The following is a 25,835-nucleotide window of genomic DNA, read 5'->3' as shown; positions in this document are numbered from 1 at the left end:
AGGAGGCAAAGTCTGGGAGCCCTGCCACCAGCATACCCGGAATGCTTCAGGCTCACCACCACCGTCCGATTTGTGGCCATTCAGTTCAGGCCTTCAGTGGTTGAAGTGAAACGTTCAGCACTAGGTTCACTAAAAGAGTGTAATAGTGAAAGTAAGTTTAGTTGTCTAAGTGAAAGCAGCCAGCAGCAAGCGCAAACAGCCAGAATTGTTTGCTTTTATTTATGGCAGAGGCTGGCAGAGCAGAATTAACTGTCTCTACTAAGGAATCACAATGTTATTCAGTTCATCTGTTTAGAGTGTTTTCACAACATTTTGGTTTACTTTGACACATAAGATATGTAAAAGTTGTACCTTAGGACTCATAGACTCTGTTAAAAATGTCCTACCCTACCCCAGTATTGTCATTTCCCCAAATCAGCACATACAGCACTGAAATTGTCCCTTTTCAGTGCATTAGTGAATTTAGCTAATTTATTCCAAAATTGTGCTTTAAATGCACTTTTGAGTTAATCTTTTTCAAAATGTTCACAGAGGAAAAATTCGGATCCGGTATATATTACATCTGACTTTTAGCAGTGCCAGTTGAAGATGTGGGTGGAGCTAATATAGGAAGTGGGTGGAGCCAGATAAAAGTAGGTGGGGCCTCCGACAAACATTTGAGAACCTGCACTTCATATTTTACAAATTAAGCACTGGATCCCAGTAATGTATATTGGAAACACTCATGTACAATTCCTTCTATGTGTGCATGATTACAACCCCACCAGTCCCTACCTGAAACAAGCATTTGCAAAGCCAATAGGCCTGGCCTACGCGAGAGATCTACTGGTTTCGTAAAAAAATGTTTTAGGTATTGTACAACACTTGTACAAAAGGATCACTAGATTGTTATGAATGGCTTTCCTGGGAAGCCTCTGTCGTTTTCACCAGATTCTAATCTGGTGACTCACTGCTATGACATAGCAACAGGTGATAAGAAACACCTTGTTACCCACTGTTGCAATGTCATAAAGGCCTTCCAGGCAGGCGCGGGCCGTACAGGTAAAAGCGGTGGGGCAGGGTGTGGAGGTGGGTTGAGCAGGGGAAAAATTGACTGACGACGAGGGAAACTTAAATTTAAAATAAACTAAAACCACTCACCTTGTGCACACAGTATCGCCGATTTGGCGATGCAGCAAGCAAAAGGTCAGAGGTTTTTAGGTCTCGTTAGGTCTCGCCTGTCAATGCGCATGCGCATCAAGCTTGCGAGACTATGGGGGCTTAAACACTCTTTAACTAACTTGCAAGGAATCGTGGCGATTCCTTGCAGTACCCGTGAAATTCAAGCTCAATGCGCATGCGCATTGAGCTTGAAAGCGCGTGCACATGCCCCCAGCCGCCTGCCTTGCATGGATTTTCCCTCGCTCGCATTTCTCCTCCCCCCTCCTCAGCCGCCAGCACCTCCCCTCTCTCTCCCTGCAGTTTCACGGCCGCCATTTTCATTTCCTTTCAGCCCGGCCGCACGGCCAATGCTTGTTGGTAAACTATGTCCTTCGCAAGTGACACTCCGTTCAGTGGTCTTCCTTGATTGCAGTTTCCTATTTCCTGGCGAGTGTCCGTGCAGTTGTCCCCAGCCTGAAGAAACACGGTCTGGAGTTTAATTTAATCTACTGCTTGTTATTCTTTCCCTCGGCTCGTGTATCAGCCCGCTTCATGGACGCAGCGATTTTTCTTGCAACCACAGCCGCCTGCCTTGCATGGATTTTCCCTCGCTCGCATTTCTCCTCCCCCTCCCCAGCCGCCAGCACCTCCCCTCTCTCTCCCTGCAGTTTCACGGCCGCCATTTTTATTTCCTTTCAGCCCGGCCGCACGGCCAATGCTTGTTGGTAAACTATGTCCTTCGCAAGTGACACTCTGTTCAGTGGTCTTCCTTGATTGCAGTTTCCTATTTCCTGGCGAGTGTCCGTGCAGTTGTCCCCAGCCTGAAGAAACACGGTATGGAGTTTAATTTAATCTACTGCTTGTTATTCTTTCCCTCGGCTCGTGTATCAGCCCGCTTCATGGACGCAGCGATTTTTCTTGCAATCAAAAGCAAAGCTTGCCCCGGCTTGAAAACATGTCTGTAAATCTTCTTCTGAGGAATTATGCCCCTCTGCCGCCCCACCCCCTTTCCGCCTGTCACTGCCTGTTATTTTCAATGCTTCGTGACTTAATATCCCATGCCGTGGTCCCCCCTCACCGCGCCCATCACTGCCTATTATTGTTCAGTGCTGCAGCACCCGTTGCAGTCACTTAAGATCCCGTGCCTTCCCCTCCACCACCACCACTTCCCGCTCATCGCTGCTTATTAATTTTAGTGCTTCGGCACTGGTCACCGTCACTAGCTGCTGCTCAACAAGTTAGTTAATTTTACACCTGTACTGTGACTCATGTGAGAGAACAATAATACTATTAAATCTTAAAACAACAGCAACGTTTCAAATCTCAGTATAACTTCTTAGGGGAAACCGTTTCTAAGCATAGGGCATAAGTAACACATGCTTCCATAGCACATACCTTTGCCTACACATCCAGTACACGCCGTTCTTCAAACGGTCCTAAGTGATGGCGCCTGGTTATAAAAAAGCATCCGCACAGATGTACTTGGAGGCAATCTTGTGTTTAAGTGCTTTGCCGACAACAACTCACCTGAGAGCACAGAAGCATGACCAACTCCACCATAGAACTTCTGGATTTTATGCACACCAAACCGAAAAAAACCAAATAGATATCTGGTCACATCTCAAAGACTGTCTGCTCAGCCCACGGTGACACGTAGCAATACTTTTCACACGTAAACTAAAACGAGCAAGTGGCTACATTTATGTAATTTCATTCTTAAGGAGAGCAAAGAGACACATTTCAGTGTAAAACAATCTACGTTACAATTAAAAGTATAGAATGGCGAAAATGGGCCATTAGAAGTTTGGAAAGAGGAAAATGCCTGCGTTAGTAAGAAAGAATAATAGCACATGCGGTTTGTGGGTCTCTCAAAACGTATCCCTTAACTCATCTCTGTACCACACATTAGTCGTGTCAATTGAAGACAAAAACAACTGCAACTTTAGATCTGTTTGCGTTTATATTACTGGTGACAATGTGCAGGGCATCTGCTGTATTGATCCATAGTATCTACGTTATGCTGCTTCACAGCGTGTGGTCATTACATGCAGAGAAGGGAAATTGCTCCATGACCTTTGCTTTCTCCGTTGCTCTCCTGCCTTCAGCCTTCTAACTATCAAACAAGCTTCCAGTTTGTTTGGTGGCAGCAGACATCCCAAACACTCATTAATACGTTGACCCTTGACCTGCAGTAATCCTTCGCAGAAGTGCAAGTGGTAGCACATTAGATGTTTGCAAGTGTTTATAAATACATTTTGAGTATTCCTTTGTTGAACATTTGTAATACATTCTCAAAACCCTACACTTTTGCATGCACATATTGATTTACAGGGATGCACTCAGCGCAACCACAGCATCACTCAGCGCAAACCACAGCCTCACTCAGCGCAAACCACAGCCTCACTCAGCGCAAACCACAGCCTCACTCAGCGCAAACCACAGCCTCACTCAGCGCAAACCACAGCCTCACTCAGCGCAAACCACAGCCTCACTCAGCGCAAACCACAGCCTCACTCAGCGCAAACCACAGCCTCACTCAGCGCAAACCACAGCCTCACTCAGCGCAAACCACAGCCTCACTCAGCGCAAACCACAGCCTCACTCAGCGCAAACCACAGCCTCACTCAGCGCAAACCACAGCCCCACTCAGCGCAAACCACAGCCCCACTCAGCGCAAACCACAGCCTCACTCAGCTCAACCACAGCCTCACTCAGCTCAACCACAGCCTCACTCAGCGCAACCACAGCCTCACTAAGCGCAACCACAGCCTCACTCAGCGCAACCACAGCCTCACTCAGCGCAACCACAGCCTCACTCAGCGCAACCACAGCCTCACTCAGCGCAACCACAGCCTCACTCAGCGCAACCACAGCCTCACTCAGCGCAACCACAGCCTCACTCAGCGCAACCACAGCCTCACTCAGCGCAACCACAGCCTCACTCAGCATCACCACTGGTTCAAATATGTTCTCTCAATGTTTCAAGCTTTATTACAAATGACAAAAAAGATGTTAATATTTCACTTCTGTTCTTGGATTTTCGTCACAATAAAATACACAGAACATAATTAACTAAAGATATTTAAAAAAGTTTAAGCTATTGCAATTATAAAATAAAATCACTTATTTACGAATTAATTATTTAAAAGCCATTGTTATTTGTAATATCAATACTTCTAAGTCACGTAAATACAAAACATGTTGCATTACAAATGCTAGAGGTGTCACATTTGCGAAAGTTATAACTATTGGCATTGTAAATGACAAAGCTATTTATTTAGCTATTTTAAAAAACACAAATAAAAAAAATGTCATTTATAAGACCAATAGCTCCAACTTTCCTATTGCGAGACCTGTTGCATTTCCAATGCTTGTTTATTAGTGTATATGGTGTCCTCTAGCAGGCAAAACTCCTGACTAAAAGATTTAAAAAAGGTAACTCCAGTGAAAATAAAACAGATTACTGCATAACATGAGACATGGAAGATATCAAGAATCTTGGGCTAGATGTACAAATATAGAAATAGGGATTGCCTAATTGCAGTTTTTTACGAATCGCAATTCGGAAATCGCCATTATTAATGTGTGAAACTCACAGAGTTGTATTAGCAATTCTTAGTGGGTCGCAAATGGACCTACCTCTTGAACGTTAATGAGGGACATCGCAATTTGTCATCACAGTGATGGTGGCCTGCTGGGGTCAGCAGACCACTATGTCTGTGCTTCCTTTTAAATATACTCAAAGGGTAAGGGGTCCCTTGATTACATTTCGGTAGCAAAATATTTGTACATACTAGTCCAATTGTTATTTGGAAGGGACGCCTTCAACATGCCCCCTCTAAAATGCTGATTGCTAATCACAAAATCCATATTACGATTCCAGAAACAAGTTACAGAGTCGCAATTTGGACTTTGTACATCCTAAAAAGCATTTTTCAGTCACAAACTGCCAGATTTGCAGAATCTGTCCTTTTGCACTTACAAAAATGCTTTGAACATCTAGTCCCTTATGTGGTATCATAGTTTTGAGATGTATAATAGTCCCTCCTGCATTAGAATGAAAGTACTCCATATGAGGTGGAATACTACACTGCCTATAGAATGAAGTGAGAGAAATATACTCCAATGGGATCAGCCACATAACTTTATGTAAAGATTTGGTAACATTCGATCTGCAGGCAGCTATGCTGTATGACCAGACCTAAAGGGAATTTGATATGGTGACTTGATATTTTTGCCTAGTTTTTGTATTCGTAAAAAAAGAAACATGGATTAAAAAAAACAAAAAAGGTCGGAAACAAAGCCAAATGTTTCTGATGGCTACCTTTCAATGCTAAAATATTTTAGATAAAAAATATGTATAATTGTTTTTAAACAAAAACAATTTAAATAGCAATTTGGAAGTTCACCCCCTATCCAATTCTGCAATTCATGAATAAACAATATTTTCCCCTAGTGGTCTGAATGAGTAGGATGCTTTCCCAATTTCCATTGTAATCCATTGGCAATTTGTTACTGTTTTGTCAAATGTTTCTGTTGGTCTGTCTGCATTTCTGATTGGATTCAGAATGCCGGAAATGATTAAACTGAGTTTTGCTTCCTGTTTTTAGCGTAATCTTACTTTACATTCTCTTACACACAGGGTGGTGTAAATGATGAAACCACGCTTTCAGCCTACGTCACTATCGCCCTGCTGGAGTACCCGCTCCCTTCATCAGTATGTACAGAGCTTGTTTGAATCACATTATTCACTTTTATGTTTTGGAAACATCCACTTTACAAGATGATAAACATATTAAATTATATATGCAAAATGTAAAGATGCATTTCCTCAATTGTTGCTGGGTTACATACGAGAGATTACATTGAGACCTTTAAGCATACTAGTATTGTTGAGGTCTTATGGGCTCATGCAAGACTGATAGATTTGGATTGATTGTTAAAATAATAATAACAACACTGGTGTGTCTCCAGGGTCCATTCTAATATCTGAGAAAGTCTTAGAGATTAACTGCTCTCCTATGGAGCTAAAAGAAAACATTAAATAGAGACATTTTGTTCAGACATTGTGGGGAGAATGCCCTCTGATCTCCAGAAATAGTATAGTGCTCTGTGGTATTGGAGTGGACAGTAAGCCTCTGATCTCCATGTTGAAGAATGTCTCCTGGTTCCCTTCTAACCCCTCCCATGCTGATGACGAGCTCAGCTCGTCATCAGCCACGGTGCTCGTGTGCTGATGACGAGCTGAGCTCGTCATGGCCCTTAGAATGCTCGCACGCTGGGATAACTCCCCTGCTGTGCTGAGCGTTCTGAGGAAACGGTGTGGCCATGACGAGCTGAGCACGTCATGAGCACAGGAGCACTGTGGCTCATGACGAGCTGAGCTCGTAATGAGCACTGGGGCGCTGTGCGCGCCCCCTGCCCCCCAGCACAGCAGGAACATTACCCCAGCAGCCAAGGGGCTAAAGCCTCTTTTTCTTTGAACTGTGTGGATGGCCCTCGTCACATCTGTTGCTTCCTATATGGGTGAGTTTGTGAGCATCATTCCAAGATGTCTCCAAGAGAAGATTGTCCAAAGCCCTTTGAAAAAAAACATCAACTTGCTGTGCTTCTCCTTTTCTTACTCCACCTCTGTCCTAGCAACCTTGGAACATCCTCAGCCTCACCTTCCCTTTGCTAATGTCCCTTACTTTGATTGTATTATGACCGTGGTATTTTGAAGCAAAGTCCATGCATTCAAACCTTGTGGCTGTGTCTAAACCTGACGCTTACATTTTAATACCACTCTACAGCACCCCATTGTCCGTAACGCCTTGTTCTGCCTTGAAACGGCCTACAAGGAATCAAATGATGTCTACACCAAGTCACTCATGGCGTACGCTTTTGGCCTGGCTGGCAAGGACGACAAACGCAAAGAGCTGCTGGAGTCCCTGGATAAGGAAGCAATTGTGGAGGGTAAGGGGATAGTGAGTCTTTAAGAATATTATCCTCGCGTAAACTAAATCTAACCCATTCCCAACTCCTATATTTTGTGTTTTTTGGCTTGCTTCTTTCATGGTTCACACCTCCTTTCCATTTATCCTTTTATTGGTACTACTGTAACCTACTAACTTTGTTCTGATGTGGTTGGTTTTCACATTGCAGCCACAAAGTCAATTTTTCTGCTAAAATGGGAATTGAATGATTTGTGTTAACTCCTTCCACAAATTCCATGCAAAAAGCAGTGGGATATGTGTCTTGAAAATATCCAAGCATGCAGAAAAACACATGCAGAAACCAGGCTAGTAATACCAATTTATGCATGTTTTTCCCCTTCTCATATAATTCTGCTGGGTAACCCAATTACCCAGCAACACTGTGCAAAGCTATGACCAATACCCTTGACTTGGTAATAGCACCTGGAATCAAACACCAGCTCATAATAGTTACTTAAATAACTTCCAAAACTCTTGTTTCTTTGTTGTTGTTCTTGCTCTGTTTCATGGCTTTATTGCCATGTCTCCTCCTACTCCTAGCTCTCTTGCCAATCTCCTGTCAGAGTGTTCTCACTATTGATTTTTTACCTTTTACTGTATGTTTTTGTTTTCTTTATAAGCGGGAGTTACCTCTGATTCTTCTTCTCGTATCTTGGACTTTCTCCCTCTTTTGCTTGTATTCCCATTCTTTCTAAATGCTCTATGGACTGCATCAATTTCTCTTTTTTGTTATCTTCCACTTGGTTCACCTTCGTATTACTTGGTCACTTCTTTCTGTTCCTGTTTCTTTGTGTTGACTAACCTATTACATTTATGAAGTCTTATACAGACGTTGTTGCTCATTCACAAGCTTCTCTTTCCCATGTTGTTGCTTTCCTCCCTCTGTGTATGTATGTCTAATGTTGGAAACTGAGTTTGAATGGATGTGAATTAAACAGATCTACCTATTCATGAACAGCTGACACATACTGTTGATGTACAAAATGTAGGCACATTTTAGATTTGACTGAAGAAAGCACATTTAATTTCTCATTATTTGTGGGCTTCTATCTGTGTCTGGTGGAATCCCCCTTTGGTTTATAAAGGGGAAGTCCAGACTTATTCACCTTTAATGATTGGACACTGATTGGGGTCCCCTTCAAAGCATGTACAACTACTTAGCCACTACATGCTTGTAGTCTTTTTTTACAGAGTTCCCTGAGCACAAAAGTATAAGAGTGTATCTGTTAAATTTACAGATGATGTCAATTCAAACAATGAAAGTCTATATCCATGTATCCAAGTTTGCAAAAAAAGTCCTTATTTTATTTCTCTTCCAGATGTTCATGAAGACTTGTCGATACAGCAGTACAGTCCTGATATTTTATACAACAGCCAAACGCCGTTTGGCTGTTGTATAAAATATCAGGACTGTACTGCTGTATCGACAAGTCTTCATGAACATCTGGAAGAGAAATAAAATAAGGACTTTTTTTGCAAACTTGGATACATGGATATAGACTTTCATTGTTTGAATTGACATCATCTGTAAATTTAACAGATACACTCTTATACTTTTGTGCTCAGGGAACTCTGTAAAACGTGTTATTGTGACAATAATTACGTTTGTAAATTACTGTCTCTTGACAGCGGTGGGTGGTAGCTGTCTGTAGTTCCCTTGATGCCCCACTTTTGAGATAACAAGCTGTAAACATATTGCTACATAGGCTATGCGCTGTTAAAACCTCACTACCCATCATCCGAAGTGTGCTTGTAGTCTTTCAATGAAATAGCTCAGAAACCACATGTGTACTTCTATATATCATGCGGTAGATCTCACCCTTCTCCCCTCTGAAGGCATCTCAGCAGTGTAAGGACACCTTCTGATTGACATCTCTCTTTTAACTTCTTAAGATGGATCTGTCCACTGGCACCGCATGCATGATACCAAAGAGGACGAGCCGTTTCCCTATTTTCGCTTCCGTCCACGGGCGCCTTCAGCTGAGGTTGAGATGACATCCTACGTGCTGTTGGCTCGCCTCGCCAAGCATCCCATTTCTCAGGAGGATCTCACGGAGGCTGCAAAGATTGTGCAGTGGGTGACAAAGCAGCAGAACCCCACTGGTGGTTTCACCTCAACGCAGGTAGGGTGTACGTGTGGGATTGTGTGTTTTGCTATGTGCTTAGATGTGATTGGGTGTGTGTCCATGTGGGCAAACATGGTGCATGTGAGTGTGTATCAAGTAGCTTGGCTTATAAGGATTTGCACTACCTTTCACTTTGAAGAGAGTAAACTTCCTGACTTTCAACACTAATGAATGGGATACCCCAGAAGATTATCTTCTTTTTCACATGAACTGCTCTCTCGCCTCTGGGCCCAGTATTTGTTCTGCTCCCTTCGTAGCTTTGTAGTTTTTTTATCATTAGAGCAGCTTCTAGTTCCTTGCAAGGTAAAGTAGGCTGTAAGGTTCTGAGTAAAGAACGTGAACAGAGCCAAACCAATCTCATCTCCACTGCCTGGATTTAACCATTCAAAATCCATAGGGGATGTGGCCTTGTCCATGGCTCCTTACATAATGCTTTGCTGAGACCAGGGAGGAAGAGGTGCAGGTAGTATTTAAATTAAACTGAAAGCATTGCTGGATCTCACAGGGACCACTAAGGGCTGTAACTAAGATGGGAAAATACAATTTGAAAGACATGCTACTGCAATCCTGAGATTTAAAGCTTGATATCCGGGTTCCCGACGTTCTGCATTGCGCTCTTCATTATGGTTTGAGTGTGTCTTGCGGTATGATTCTGTAATTCCATTTAAGATCTATGGGTGTAAATACTACAGAGGTAAGTCCTGACGGATAGTGACATTTGGGACCACAAATGATACTCATGAAAACATCATCCAAAGAGCAGATATATAAGTTTGACTCCTACCTTCAAATGTTATAAGATATCGGAAATTGGGCAAATAATAAACACAGTCTGCTTGGGTTATAGAATAGAAGAGAATCCATGATAAAGCCCTGATAGTTACCACTCAAGCACTAGGCATGTATGCAGAGACATTTGTGTTCAGTGCAAGCAATACCAATCAACATTAAAATCCATTCACAACATATATCAATTATCAAACCAATATGGAAAAATGAAGACAATTTTAATAAGAAAAAAGTTATCAAAACAATTAAAGTCATATATGGGAAGATATGTATTTTTGCATTTTTAGGTAAAACTACCAAAAATCTCAAAGCGTCAATTAAAAAACACAGTCAGAGTTATTTGGATCGAGGGGCAATTTTAAGCTGATTTGGATGGAGCAGAGATTAGGTAAACCAAGCAGGTTGCCCTGGTCAAAGATTTTACCTCGGGTCTTAAAAGGATTTTGGGGTTTTCAAAGTTTGCCAGGTCAATACAGAAAGCTGAAGTTGGCAAGGGTCCCTTAAAGGCAGAAATATTGTTAACTGCCTTCTGCTCAAGCCTTCAGTTTGGCTCCAAAAGCTCCAGGCTGGGCAAAGTAGGATTTGAAACGATCAAGGCAACTTTGTCGCTGAATAAAACTTTCCATCTTGCTCAAGTCATTGTTTTTTACCTTTACATTTAAGCATTTTTCTGGCTCTTCAATGTACCCAATAGGGTAACATTGCAAGTGGCCAGTTGTAGCTGACCACGTGTCCACAAGCCAAAATGCCTTCACTGCAAGATTCCACTGAAGTATTCACCTTCAGAATAAAAAGTGATAAGCAGGACAAACCTAGAAATCATGCATGCCAGCGTGTTCCATCCCTGGGCAACTTATCTCAATTCTCAGAAGTAGAGAAAAATGTTCCAGATTCTTCTTACTGCTGGAACATATTCTCCCAGTAACTCCTACAGCCCCAGGGCCATCAGAGTAAGCTTCTAAGTGCAGGCCTCGCACCAGGCAGTTCCCTCAGTTTCCAGATTACCATGAACAATTGTTCCTGCTGGGAACCAGGGACTAGGTCTGCCTTTTGAGTCCCTGTAGTCGCAATGGGAGGCTGACCGCTTACTTCTTGGAAAGGGGTTCCAGTCCTTGTGTGCCAGTAGGAATCAGGAATCACTGCAGGCTCTTTCTTTCCATAGTTAACCTGTATTCTTTCCTTCACATATGTTTTCCAGTGCCAGGAATGCTTCGGCAGGTGGTAGTGTGGTGCCAGTCTTATCCTGTGCATTATCCAGTGATTGGAGAATTATCTACAACCAATCCTAATGACTTTCTTGTAAAAACTACTGCTTCCGTTTTCAGCACTTCCCAAACTTCCTTATCCAGATATTCCTGGCCCTTTTCTGGCAGCAGAAGCTTTGTCCATTCTTCTTGACACACCTGCATAGAGATGAGGTTTCCTCTCTCCTGTCAATATTGGATCTGGTTTTTGCCTCCTGCCAAGCAGAAAGTCTGGAACGTTTCTAACCTTCAGTGGTTTAATTTCTTCACATCCCCATTTGGTGTCTCCATTTCAAAAGCGAGAACTCTAAAAGCTACAATTTGTGTTGCCAGCTTTTCTTTCCCCCTCCCAGATGTCTAGCCCATGCCAAGAGCTCCAGTTTTACATTACTCCAGCCTTCCTGCTGCCACAGTATAATGTGGGTGGTATCAATACCCCATGCAGGCCACATATGGCATTTACCTTCCACAGCAGTGGTACATTGCTGCAATATCTACCAGGGTCTACCTTGTAAGTTAAATAAACCATTAATGTTGAACCAGTGCACTTTACATCTCAGAGGGGGTAAGCCCAGGCACTGTGACACCATCTAACCTCATCATAGAGCACAGAGTCTCAAACCATCGAAACTAACCAGAAAAAGTGGGGAGGACAAATCAAAATGGATGTCCTATCTTGCTGTATCCATCTGTGCAGTTGAACCATTGTTTGGAAATCTTCTTTGGCTGTTACCATTGGGTTATAAATGCTGCTTATTTATGCGAGAGACACCCCAGAAGATAGAGCACTCCCAACATAAGGTACAATCCCTTATCACTAGAATGGATAGAAGTGAATCAGAGTAACTCCCTTTCACCATGGAGGTGAACGTTCTGCCCCTGGGTGGAACACGAACAAAACTCACCTTTTCCCTATCTAGAAATTAATATATTGGCCTTTTTTATTGAGGCCGGAATTCATTTCACATTAGTTCAGAATCTATCTCGAAACTTAAAATGGATTAGACCTGGTACTTGTAACTATCCATTGCCTATAAGGAGGCTGTTCCGTACCTACTGTACTCGTATTGCTCTTTCTGTGATCTACGCATCCAGTATAAATATATAAACATTAACCGTCTACAGCCCGCTCTGCTACTGAATATTGGGGGCTCCTTGAACCCCAAATACATGTTGTGAAACCCAAAGTCTAGTGCTGCAAATGGCAGTTTGGTAACTCTGTCAAGTTTGTTGTTAGGAGGGTATCTCTACGTGGATAGAGTAGAGAGTATCTCTATGTGGATTTCCTCCTCTATTCACCCTTTCCACAGATTCTCTTTCCTCTCCAATCTTCTTTTCCATTTCCCCTGAAATCTACACTGGTCAGACCTTATTGTTCTCTCTCCTTCCTGGTCTAATGACCAATGTATGCTTATATTTTTTACCAATAGATTCTCTCTTCTCTCTCCTGTCATAGTGCTTCCATCGCTGTTCTTCAAAATATCTTTCCACCAGCTCTTTGCAGTACCAGCAGTAATGATGGTCGCACATTATCCTTAAATATAACGGTTGCATGTGGATTCTATTGTTGAAATGTGTGATCCTAATAAGAGATGCACAGATCTTAACCATTGTTGCTATGGAGCATGTGTTGTTGTTCCTCTCAAGTGAGTAGTGCCCTGACTTTACTACGGACTCCCAATCCTGCATAGCCTTCTCTTCTTTGGGATGTACCATTAATTTTTTTTATTCATCACTGCTTTCTTCCCGCACTCTCTGTTCTCTTCAGGACACTGTAGTGGCCCTCCATGCGCTCGCGACTTATGGCGCTGCCACCTACGTGAAGAATGGAGACAGTTCAGTGACAGTGAGCTGTGAAGGCAAAGTCGAGAGCCAGTTCCACGTAGATGATGGTAACCGGCTCCTGCTCCAGCGTGCCAAGCTTCCGCATGTGCCCGGAGACTATACTGTGGAGGTGAAGGGAACTGGCTGCGTCTACACACAGGTGAGTTATTGCCCATGTGCACAATGGGAAGAGAGCAAAACCAAGCCTAGGCACTCTGGGTAAAAGTCCTGAAACAACATGGCTTATTGCTACAATCTTGACACTTTGATAGGGTTGGTTTTAATGCATACATTAGTTCTTACCATCAACACCACCTACACAGTGTTAGACAAGTAGCCATTCTGTGAAAAACAATTCTGTGTCCAATGCTCTCAACTATTGTCAAAAAGATGGAGTGGGTTTCACCAAAACCAACTGATTTGCTTCTAGCAGTGTCTATTCATGCCCTCTTTGAGGTGCTCGTCTGAGAGCTGCTGCCTGAAGCGAAAGAGGGATTTAATGAGTCGCACGTCGGGAAGGGGCAAGGAAGAAGAAAGATGTTTGGGGGAGACCGGCATGAGGCTAGAGACGGGTGATGGGGTGTTTGTAGAGATGGTGATAGCATAAGGAAGAGGTGACCAGAGTTGAAGTGAAAAAGAGTGGGATAAAGAAGGATAATTTGGAAGTATGAGGATATAAGTGTTGTGCGAGGATAGATATTTAAACCGTTCAGTAATAGGAGAAGCTAGAAGAAGGCTATTGGTGCAGACTAGCAAGGACAGTGAATCCACTCTTTACATTTTGCTCTTTTAATATATGAAGCTGGCCTGTTTAATAAGTTTGCACTTGTTAAGTTACGCTTTACCGTGGCATTCCAGTCCCCTGGGAAACAGGGAATGATTTAGAGAAAGAAGGGACAAGAGACAATATTTTAGTTCTCAATGAGTTAGGCAGTCAGAAATAGGCACATGCCCAGATGACAGATTCCAGAGACAGGAGAAGCTCACCAAAGGAATGACTTGCATAAAGCTGCTGATGATAGGACACAAAGTAGACAAAAAAACATAGCACCTTTCCGTAATTTCTTGCAGTCCACCCTCCGTTACAATGTTCCACGTCCCACAGGAGATGCTCCATTTGATCTGCATGTCTGGACTGTACCCGATATCTGTAACCAGAAGTCTGAGAAGAGCTTTGAAGTCCATGTGAACGTCAGGTATGTTTGGGTTACATTTTTTCATGAATAAGAACATTCATAGCATTGTCCTTGTTCCGAAGGATAGCAATGCTATCTCAAGGTCAGGGGTAGTTTCCTCAGGCTCGTCTCAGTTTCCTAACAAAACACAGTGTGCTGTTGTGCAACAGGATTTGAGTCAACTTTGCAGATTGACTACCTGACAGGTGGTACTAGGTACAGGTTACAGTTTGGGGATTTGACTGGTGGTATTAAGTCCTCTTTGCAGCTTTTGAATACCGTACTGGTGGAACTGAGTCTGCTCTGCAGACCTGATAGACTGTATTGAGTCAACTTAGCAATATGAGAAGGTAACAAGTGGGACTTTTGCAATTTAAAGGCCTAAAATATGGTGATGAGTTCACTGTGCACTTTGAGTACCTGACAGATGTTATTTAGGCACTTTGCTGCTTAAGGACCTTTTAGGTGGTATTTGGCCTACTTTGCAGCCTGTGTCTGTCAGGTGGTATTGAGTGCTCTTTGCAGCCTGGGACCTCTCAGGTGGTATTGAAAGAACTTTGCAGCCTGTGGACCTCTCAGGTGGTATTGAGTGCTCTTTGCAGCCCGTGGACCTGACAGGTGGTATTGAGTGCTCTTTGCAGCCTGGGACCTCTCAGGTGATATTGAGTGCTCTTTGCAGGCTGGGACCTCTCAGGTGGTATTGAGTGCTCTTTGCAGCCTGGGACCTTTCAAGTGGTAGTGAGTGCTCTTTGCAGCCTGGGACCTCTCAGGTGGTATTGAGTGCTCTTTGCAGCCTGGGACCTCTCAGGTGGTATTGAGTGCTCTTTGCAGCCTGGGACCTCTCATGTGGTATTGAGTGCTCTTTGCAGCTTGGGACCTCTCAGGTGGTATTGAGTGCTCTTTGCAGCCTGGGACCTTTCAAGTGGTAGTGAGTGCTCTTTGCAGCCTGGGACCTCTCAGGTGGTATTGAGTGCTCTTTGCAGCCTGGGACCTCTCAGGTGGTATTGAGTGCTCTTTGCAGCCTGGGACCTCTCAGGTGGTATTGAGTGCTCTTTGCAGCCTGGGACCTCTCATGTGGTATTGAGTGCTCTTTGCAGCCTGGGACCTCTCAGGTGGTATTGAGTGCTCTTTGCAGCCTGGGACCTCTCAGGTGGTATTGAGTGCTCTTTGCAGCCTGGGACCTCTCAGGTGGTATTGAGTGCTCTTTGCAGCCTGGGACCTCTCATGTGGTATTGAGTGCTCTTTGCAGCCTGGGACCTCTCAGGTGGTATTGAGTGCTCTTTGCAGCCTGGGACCTTTCAAGTGGTAGTGAGTGCTCTTTGCAGCCTGGGACCTCTCAGGTGGTATTGAGTGCTCTTTGCAGCCTGGGACCTCTCAGGTGGTATTGAGTGCTCTTTGCAGCCTGGGACCTCTCAGGTGGTATTGAGTGCTCTTTGCAGGCTGGGACCTCTCAGGTGGTATTGAGTGCTCTTTGCAGCCTGGGACCTCTCATGTGGTATTGAGTGCTCTTTGCAGCCTGGGACCTCTCAGGTGGTATTGAGTGCTCTTTGCAGCCTGGGACCTTTCAAGTGGTAGTGAGTGCTCTTTGCAGCCTGGGACCTCTCAGGTGGTATTGAGTGCTCTTTGCAGCCTGGGACCTCTCAGGTGGTATTGAGTGCTCTTTGCAGCCTGGGACCTCTCAGGTGGTATTGAGTGCTCTTTGCAGCCTGGGACCTCTCAGGTGGTATTGAGTGCTCTTTGCAGCCTGGGACCTCACCACATCAGCATGTACATACACTGAACTTGGCCAAGATTGTGCTCGAGGCTTCTGTAAAAAGAAGCGTCTTAAGTTTTTTCCTAAATGGAAGAAGAGTGGGTTCCCTGCGAAGGCTTTCCGGCAGCCTGTTCCAGAGCTGCGGGATCATTACGGAAACAAATCTGCCAACTTTGAAGGATGTATTGAAGTGGGGGCAGGTCAAAAGGTCAGCTTCAGATGATCAAAGGGTACACCCTGGCACATAGTTTGTGAGGAGCTCCTTATTGTAGGCTGTGGCCTGGCCGAGGATGGCTTTTTGGGCTATGCAGAGACCTTTGAACCTGGCTCTCTGGTTGATTGGAAGCAAGCGCAGCTGCTGCAATAGGGGGGTTGTATGTGCACGCCTTGGGAGGCTGAAGATTCATCTAGCAGCGGTGTTCATGGCCACTTGGAGTTTTGTTAACTACTTCTCAGGGAGGCCAATATACAGAGAGTTGCAAAAATCCAACCTTGACCTAATCATTGCCGCCACGGCCATTCGTAGAGCAGTGAATGAGAGAAGGGGTGCAAGTCTCCGCTGCTGTCTCAGTAAGCACACACATGTCCCTGCCACGGTGGATACCTGGTTCAACATGGAGAGCTTGGCATCTATTTTTATGCCAAGAATTTTTATGACCGGGGCTGGCGTGGGAGTGGTACCTAACTCTCTTGGCCAGAAAAGGTCGATCCATGGGTTGCTTCCAGTGGTAATGGCCAGTACCGTGGTTTTGTCGGGATTAATATTGAGTGAGTGGGCTGGCATCCAATTGACTGTGTACCTAAGTATGTTTTGCATATGTGCGTAGGCCAAGAGAAGTTGTCAATCCAGATGATAATGTGCGTGTCATCAGCTTAATTTAAAACTTGGCACTCCATGCGGGCCAAAGTCGCCACCAGAGGCTGTAGGTAGATGTTGAAAAGGAGGGGGGAGAGGGTTGATCCCTGAGGGATACTGCACATTAGGGCGTCAGTGTTGGACACCCGGTCAGCCTCACTCCTTACCCCAGGCGAATTCAATGTGATTATATTCAGTCTTACAATATTCTGTGATATCTAGTGACTGCACAAAATACTGGAAAAGCGGAAATATCTTACAGTGAAATCTAATGAACTAAAACTGAGGTTTAAGTCTTATGTATGGCCTTCAAATGTCTTTTACAAAACATGACCTGTAAATACCAGTGACTTCGATGGGATTCTATGCAATACTGTTCTTGGTTATTTGCTGTTACAGCAATAGACACTCCTCTTCTTTTCCACTGTATGGAGATGCCTGATCTGTCTGCTATGCTATGCTGTCTGCTATGCTGTCGATTTCCCTTCTGCAGTAAAACCCCTCTCACTTTCAATGTTCCTTCCAGTTACATCGGTAGACGTCCATCCTCAAATATGGCTGTCGTGGATGTGAAAATGCCCTCTGGCTTCATCCCTGTAAAGTCTACTGTGAAAAAGGTAACCTTTCAATATCAGTTTAATGTTCACTATTTTTTTTAATAATGGTTTGTAGAGTCTTTTGTGGTTATGAGTGCAGCATCACTGCATTCCAACACATGAATGTATAGGGAGTCTTTTAAGTTGGCATCATTATCGGATCATTCCAGGGGCAGATCTCTGTTTGCATATCCACACACCTCTTGGCAAGGTGCTGTATTATTATACAAGGGTTCCTGTTTTCCTTTATGTTGAATGGCCAACTTTCCAGTGCTTTCATGTTCCTGTGTTTAAACCTGGCTTCAGCATCTGTAGGTTTCAGTCACTGTTATTACATTGTGGTTCTCAATTAGCTTTGATTACTCCTTGGATATTGATGTAAGGTTCCTCACTCAGTTGAGAATCATGCTTATTTATTAGCCAAGTTTGCATAATTGTATGACCTGAAATATTGTTACCGCATTAGGGCACCTGGAGAGATGGCTGGGCAAGGACAGGGGGTACAGGAAATGTACTTAGAGTTCAGAGAGGTACTTTAGAGGGTGTGTGGAAGAGTTTAAGGATTAACACCAGGACTTTAAATTGGCATCTTGCTCTGGCTGAAAGCCAATAGAGAGCATTCAAAACAAGTAAACACCACTAAAGCTAGCAGCTTTTTTACCTTTAAAATTCTATAGAATTTGTGTTGTCGTTTTTGGACAGGGGAATAATTGATGCTCTTGAGCACGGTTTAGGGTCAAGGACAACTGAATGATGATGCTGACATCTTATTCAGACACGTGGTCCTTCATGTTGCAAATCCACTTTAATATGAAGTTTCCATTTGAAAAGATACAAATGATGCATGACTGAGGGGGGAAAACACAAGCAAATGCAGATCCAATCTTTTTACCCACACTTGAGGGGATAATGTTGAGTCACAAGATCACATGAATGCGGCAGGATGAGCAGAAATTGATGAGATCTATAGCAGAACTCAAGTTTGAGAGTTCAGGAAAAGTAGCTTCTCATTCATCGTTATTAAGGATGAATTAGCAGAGAATACTAATATTGATCCATTATGAAGACAGTGCGTAAACCACGGGGGTTACTCTAACCTCAGATTGGTGACAGTGGTAACTGTAGTTAAATTTATATAGCGCGTACTACCCCTGATGAGGCGTTGAATCGCTTTAAGGCGAGTAGCCCGCTGCTCCGGAACCCAAGGTTAGTGGTTAATTCACTGGTTATTGTTGGTTATTGGAATTAATCATGTGCTCTCAAGAAACAATTGTTTACATTTACTCCAGTTACTTTGTGATATATTAATACCAGGTAGGTGTGATCATTAGCGGGGGGGCTATGTGGTTTCAGGTGAATTACTGGTGAGGTTGATGGGCTGGTGGTGATTAGCTTATGTTCGATTACAGGGAGAGAGTTTTGACGAGAAATGGCTGTGATCTATGAAATGAGGCCTCAGCAAGTTACAGAATTAGAACAAGAAGGATTAAGGCAAGCAGGATTGAGACTAAGGAGGGGCTAAACTAAATTGTTCATGCAGAGTTTCAGGAGTGTAGGGGGAGAAGTCTTTCTGAGATATCAGGCAGTTTGAGAATGTGAGCTGCAGAAAGAAACAATATTATACATAGGGGTCCATATCCAGGTCAGACAGCTTAAATATGTCACCCCTGAGTGTACACATCATCTAATCATTAAGAGACCTAGTGGCAAGGACTAAGGTGCTCATTACGATGGCAAAGAGACCTCCACCGCTGGCACGTCGGTGGTGGTCTCATCGCCATCTGGCTCCCATTTAAGATGTTAATGTCTTATTTTCCAGTGTGCTGTTATGCCTGTACCTAAGATAGTAGAAGCTGAATGACGTTCACCCAAGTGTCACATCTTGCTTTAAAAAGCATGCAATTTGAAAGTCAGCCTTGGGAACGGTGCATACTGTTAGGTCTCTTTCTATGCTATCCTATGGTACATGTGGACTCTGATATATTAATTATAGAACATAGAACCTCAAAATCTGAATATCAATGCTGAGTTTCCCACGTCATCATGAGTGGGTGGTCTTGACACACCATGCTGAATCCCAGATCCTCAGATGCTCTGTATTCAAAGATTGGGTGACATCAGAATACGCCAACATATGATCAGTAATCAAATCCAATGTGCCCACCTTTGAGTTACTAATAATAATTATAAGTAACTAAAGAATCTCATAATGTTCTCTGTGTGGTCATGTTTTTTCTTGTTCTAGATTTGGAGTTCATTTTTGTCACCAATGTTCCTTCTATCCTATTTCCTTCTAGCTGGACAACTGGTCGGGCATTGGACGGACAGAGGTCCACCCCAACAATGCCATTATTTACCTGGAACATGTAAGTATTTTTCAGTTCTGTGCCCTAGAGGTGGGCAACCAGGAGTGTATATTCACATTTTAGTGTCAAGAGGGCACATAAGTAGGTAGCCACCAAACCTTGTTGCCTTTACATTTCTGAATACTATTCTACAAAAGCCTTACTGTTAATAACACACATGAAACCAGAAGAAATAAATATAGCAGTCCCTTCAGGCCCTGACGGGCGGTCTGCTGTGTCACCAGTTTAGCTGTGAACATGGCTAGATTTCCCTAGTGGAGGACCATCCACCAAATTTAGTGTTCCCTGCCTGCTCACTTTGACACTCTGAATCCATCAGTCCAACCACTTGCAAGGTAGTTGCCCTGAAGGCAGAGAACTTTGCCAATAGGTGTCATATTTGTTTTGACCACTCTGCAAAGTGGGGAATTGTTTTTCAAAACAAATATATAATTTGTCCTGGTGGAGACTTATCTTTATGAATTGGGACCATTAATAGTTTTCCAACATGGCAGGCTCAGGCAGGGCAATCTATTGACTCTAGCCCCTCCTGGGATGGGGTGGCTATTACTTATATCTAATGGCTTCCAAAGCCAGATACACATGAGGCACGGCTGTCGAAAACCCAACAGCATCTACACCTCTAAATAGGGTGGGTATAGTACATGTTTTTGCAGATGGAGCATCGGTCATGTATTTATTGGATGCTGTGTGCTCACCAAACACTGAATTAACATCCTAAGAGTCTGGTTTAGTCATATATTTGAACTTTAAGTGAATTGTTATTTGTATTTATTTTTCATGCACCCATTTGTCACTGGTACATTACTTTAGAAAACATACCACGCTGCTCCTGTGCTTCTGTCGCACCCTTACTGATTATCAGGACTGTGTTCCATCATTAGAAAACTGATCAATTAGATTTCACCAAAACTTTATATTACAAGGTGAATATTTCTTAAAATTTAATGCAAAACATTTTGTGGTCAAGAAGTGAATGATCCTCTGTGAGCCACAATAGGTTCATATTAATTTAATTGCAGAACATATGTAAGTAATAACCACAGTGAATGTTGGCTTTATGAGCATCCAGAACAGTGTCAGGTGTAGCCTTTGCTATATTCAATTTGTCTCCCTATACTTTTAAACTCCCAAACCAAATAGTGGTTGTACATGACATCTGGCAGAGTAGCAAATCTAACTCCCTACACCACCCATTATAATTTCATCTATTTGGCTTCTGCCTTAGGTTAGAAAATCTTCTGTAGTCACTGAAAAATCAAGATTCACAAAATGAAAATGAAACAAACTTAATCCAAAAGCAGTGATCTTATGCTGGCCTCCATTTTGTCTTCTTTAGGTCTCCAATGCTACCATATCCTTTTGGTTCTCAGTTGAGCAAGACTTTGAAGTGAGACACAGGAAACCGGCTATGGTCACAGTAACTGATTACTATGAAACAGGTAGATTTCTATATTATTTCATCGGCTTGGGCTTTTGGGTACCATTAATCTCCTTTCATGTGGGAAGCAAGAAGCTGAATGCACCAAGAGGTTGTTTTATGCAAAGAAGAAAGCTAAAGATTGTTACCGGATGCAGGGATGGTTGACATTTAGATATGCAATGCTTATTTACCAGTATGAAAAGCCCTTGGTCTCTGAAGCTTCTGAAGGCAGGCTGTGACTGAATGATGGCTGTTTTAATTCTAAGTGGCATGGGGCATCATTTCCATGGAGCCCACCACTCATTATGTTGTGATGAAGTGTCTTGACAAGACTCTAGTTATGATCACCTGACTCTCCCTGATGCATCATCACACAAAAGGTCTGGTGCATAGCTGTTTCGCTTGGGGGGTGCTTCTCTGGCAAGTTGTACCTTCTTAAATGTGAAGCCTAGGATCTAGAAAGGAAATACTTTCAAACAAGATCTAGAATCTTCCTAGAACAGTTTTTTCATAGCAGCCTTTCCTTAATTGCCCCTCCTTTGTCTCCTAATCATTAATGTATATTTAGTACCTGTTAAATACCTGTTAAGCGTTCATTGATGAACCTTTAAAATAAGTGGCAATTTTGTTTACTTGCAAAGGGGATCTTTATGAATGATCACCTGAGAGGTGGAACATATGATAGGATTGAAAAATGTTTGACAAATCAGTTACACAATAAAGCTTACAGATATTCAGCATTTCTTTACCTATAAGGGAAGGGAAGGTGGCAGATCTCAAATGTATCGCATTAACGTAAAGCAAAATTATGCCCCCCCTATCAGATTGTGAAGTGGTGCCTGAGTCTACCATATTTAAAAAATAGTTATTGGTCATGGGCTGGAAAGGGCCCCTTGAAAGTTTGGGAGGACCTTGCGGGATAAGGGATCCCCTGAGCTACAGGGACCTGCTTTACACCTCTGAGTAAAAGGACTGGTGGATGCTCCCCCCTTTCTTGATAAAGCACCCTGACCTAAAAGATGCCGCCTCAAAAATGTTTTTGTGTCAAGGATTATGTTCTGCCCTTGACAGAATAAATCATGGTTACTCTACAAATGAATCGAAAGAATATGGCTTTCTTTGTTATCTAGTGGTAAGATAGGTGATCACAACAAAGCTACATAGAATATGGGATGTATAACTACATATAGATCATAATATTTATGTAATGAAACAGATAATATGTTATCTGCTCTCTAGTGGTAAAAATTGGGAGGTCTGAATTGTGTCTGTTGCCGTTCTAAGTTGGCAGGAAGTATTGGGTGAAATTGCAAAAACTTCCTTTTGTACAGAAGCCCAACTTGCTGAATCAAGAAAAAAAAATTAAACTTCTTTGCTAAACTAAATGACCTGCTTCTCTTTGTTTTCTTAATCTTTCAGATGAGTTTGCTGTGGAGGATTTCAGTACCCCCTGCAGTACAGGTATGCAATTTGGTAAAGTCTGGTATAATTCGGGAGGCCATGATGCTCTGGTAAGGTGTGTAATACCTTGATGATGCCTCAGAGGCTTTTTAATCAAAAAGTCTTTAAACTGTGGTGTGGGAAACCCTTGTGGTTTGGTAAGAGATACTCAGAGGGTCCACTGCCCTAGCAAAAGTGAGAAATAAAGCGGTCTCAAAATGTGCCTATGAAAGGTGTTTTAGTCCTGCAATAAATTTAAAGAAGCCCTCATGCACACTAAGGCGGAGGTGAAGGGATCGCTAGATGCTGGAGTCATGAGAGGGCAACGTTCTTCCACTGAAACATATGTACTTGATAGATCTCATGACAACCATGTTCTTGAAGGCCACACACAGGCATGTGGTTGATTGATGTCTGTAGATCTTGGTTAGCTGACTTGGATTCCTCCTTGGAAGGGTTTTTTTGATCAGGGCCCAATTCTAGAACCAGGTTTGTGGTTTTGTTTAGTCGTAACCAGTGACAGGCACAAAGTGCAGTGGTGATATGATCCGAGTGGCTAAGTCTCTGGATTAAGCATGCTAGAAGATTCATGTCACTCTTCAGTCTGCTGATGGTTTTTTCTCATAAATGGGAGTAGATGGCACTTAAAAATCTGCCAAATATATAATATAGCCACCAAACTGAACCATACTTAATAAAATAACTCACCCTTCCTTTTCATGCTTGTCTTTCCTCTAGATCATGTGAAGGAGACCTACCACTGATGCTCTGTATGCAATGAGGGAAATCCCCAAATGGAACACCTGAAAATGCATGTGGCGTGGTAATACCACCACACCCACAGGGGGTGAAGAATCACTTTCGGGAGCTCAAATAATCTCTGACAATAAACCAATATGTTTTTCTGCTGAGTTCCATTCAGGCATTTTTTCTTGCATTTTGTCCCTTTTTCATACTCTCTTCAGTTGTGCTTTATTAGTTGAATACCTTTTGTGCATTTCACAGAATGAATTACTAGTAAATTTACCTAAATAAGTGATAGAAATAGTGTCAATGATGTTTCCTTAAAATTATAGATGTTCAATGTTTCCAGAGTGTCACCTAAATACAGGGATGAAGGGTTGAAAAGGTACCTGGGTTATGATTAACTAATTTTGGTAATGGTGACAACATGAATAGTTGCATTGATAATGATTGTTCGTTAGTACTGGTGGTGAATGCATGAAGAGTTAGATGGCCCTCAGCCATCGATGTTGGGCACACATGAGCAGGTAGATTGTCTATTGTCCTCTTCCATTGTTATTGAACAGATGAAGAGATAGATGGTCATGAATCACAGCTGTTGAATTTTGGTGGAGACTTGAAAGGGTTGATTGAATATTGTCCTCTGCCATTGTTAGCGAAGAGTTTCCTTAGTCACTGTTCTCTGCCATTTATTGTGCTGAAGAGTTAGAGATTGAGATGGGTCATGGTTCTCTGTGTTGATGTTGGTAAAAAGAAGAAAAGCTAAATGGATCATGATACTCTATCATTGGTGTTGTAAAGAAAAGAACAGTCAGATGCGTTATTGTCCTCTGTCATTGGTAGTGAAAAGAGATGAGGAGTTAGTTTTATTGAGTTTGTTTACTGTGTATGTTGGTAAAGGAATGAAGGGCTAGACGGGTCATTGCTCTCTGTCATTGATAGTGGTGCAGAGTTGAAGGGTTAGATGATTATGGTTCTCTGCTCTTGATGTTCATAAAAAGACATGAATCATGATGGATGTGAATAAATGAAGAGTCAACATTGGATGATGGGAACATAGTATTGCTGCCTTCCTGGAAGCACTGCTTGCTATGCATTGTTGCAATGAATGTACCACAATTAAATTCATTGTATTTCATTTATTCAAATTCTTCCAATATTTTCACTCCATTTCCTTCTGTCACATGAAAAGCCGTTTAAGTATTTACGATTCTAATGCAGTAGACGTGTCCATCCGGACGTTTATCTTCTAAAGCAGGAACTACACATAATTCATCCTCGATAGTGAATAGTTTCCAATGCATTTCGGGTCGTGTTCTTGGCCTTCATCAGGGATTCACTACAAATGTAAATGGGAACATTAAACTGTGTGTTTAGGCGAACATAAGATATGCTATCTTAAAAGTCATTCATTAATGCGTTTACTTTTTAAGAAATACTTCACTCGACGTTTTCCCTCTAGCTAATCACCATAAAATTCAAATGAAAATGACTCACCCTCCTTTTTACAAAGCACCGATTCATAAAAAATCATTAGACTATTTAGACTGTTACCCCCACTCATTTGATTTGTAAATTATATGGTGCCCCTCAAAACCACCTTGTAAAACTCCCCAGGATTGCACAGAGCATCCTAAATTCATCCACATAGATTAGGAGCCCAACTGTAGTGGCTCGCAGCACATCACCCACTTACTGCCTGCACCCTAATCGGCTCTCTGGGTTCTGGCAGCTCCCACACGTATAATTGGGAGTCTGCCTACCAGTTGCTCGGTCCTTGCCCAGTACCAGACCAGATCCTGTCCTTGGTTCCTCAAACTCTTGGTACATCCACAAGGAAGAGACACCACTTATCTCAGGACTGCTTCTATCTCAACAACTCTACCATGAAAATACCCACTTACTGTTATTTGTAGAACAATTCATATGTATTCATACCACTTGTCAGTTGGGAAGTGTCTACTGGTGATTCAATATTAAGTGTGGAACTCTACAATGACATTAATTCATTGAGTATCTGCACTATTCTATGATCATCAATTTGTAATGTGAATGTACCACTGGTATTACCGCACCAAACTCCTGTGTGTCGCTGGTAGATGGAACATTGGAGAGAAACCAAACGATGATCTATCTGGGAAGCGCTTCACAGCTAGAGAACATAGAGAAGCAGTTTATCAATCGTAGGTTCCTGAAGGTTCATGGTGATTTCACTCTCATGACGGTGGTGGAAGAAACACAAGAACAATCAACAAAGTATGGAAACCTTTTTAGTTTTTCAGTTTGTAATGAGAATGAAACAATCGCAATGTGGAGTGCAATTTTCAATTTTGATGGATTCTTCGATTCAAGACCGAAACTGAGGTATGTGTTGAGGAGCATTA

At 42.7% G+C, this 25,835-nt stretch overlaps 1 protein-coding gene across 1 annotated transcript in view; it reads left to right on the top strand.

Annotated features, from left to right (window-relative positions):
* LOC147659230 (alpha-2-macroglobulin-like) overlaps nt 1–23,618 on the top strand; it is a 191,243-nt gene extending 167,625 nt beyond the window's left edge. The window contains exons 27-36 of the mRNA XM_086951869.1: nt 5,783–5,857; nt 6,933–7,095; nt 9,009–9,238; nt 13,043–13,258; nt 14,170–14,294; nt 17,409–17,499; nt 19,776–19,844; nt 21,184–21,286; nt 22,687–22,728; nt 23,446–23,618. Of these exons, the coding sequence (XP_086807995.1) occupies nt 5,783–5,857; nt 6,933–7,095; nt 9,009–9,238; nt 13,043–13,258; nt 14,170–14,294; nt 17,409–17,499; nt 19,776–19,844; nt 21,184–21,286; nt 22,687–22,728; nt 23,446–23,471 (1,140 nt within the window). The 3' untranslated portion in view covers nt 23,472–23,618. The remainder of the gene's footprint in view (nt 1–5,782; nt 5,858–6,932; nt 7,096–9,008; nt 9,239–13,042; nt 13,259–14,169; nt 14,295–17,408; nt 17,500–19,775; nt 19,845–21,183; nt 21,287–22,686; nt 22,729–23,445) is intronic.
* Nucleotides 23,619–25,835: the final 2,217 nt, after the last annotated feature.

This window comes from Lissotriton vulgaris, unplaced genomic scaffold (assembly GCF_964263255.1).
Source record: "Lissotriton vulgaris unplaced genomic scaffold, aLisVul1.2 SCAFFOLD_1089, whole genome shotgun sequence".
NCBI classification, from domain to species: domain Eukaryota; kingdom Metazoa; phylum Chordata; class Amphibia; order Caudata; family Salamandridae; genus Lissotriton; species Lissotriton vulgaris.
The sequence above is the reverse complement of the archived record's forward strand: the minus strand, read 5'-3'. Positions and strand labels throughout refer to the sequence as shown.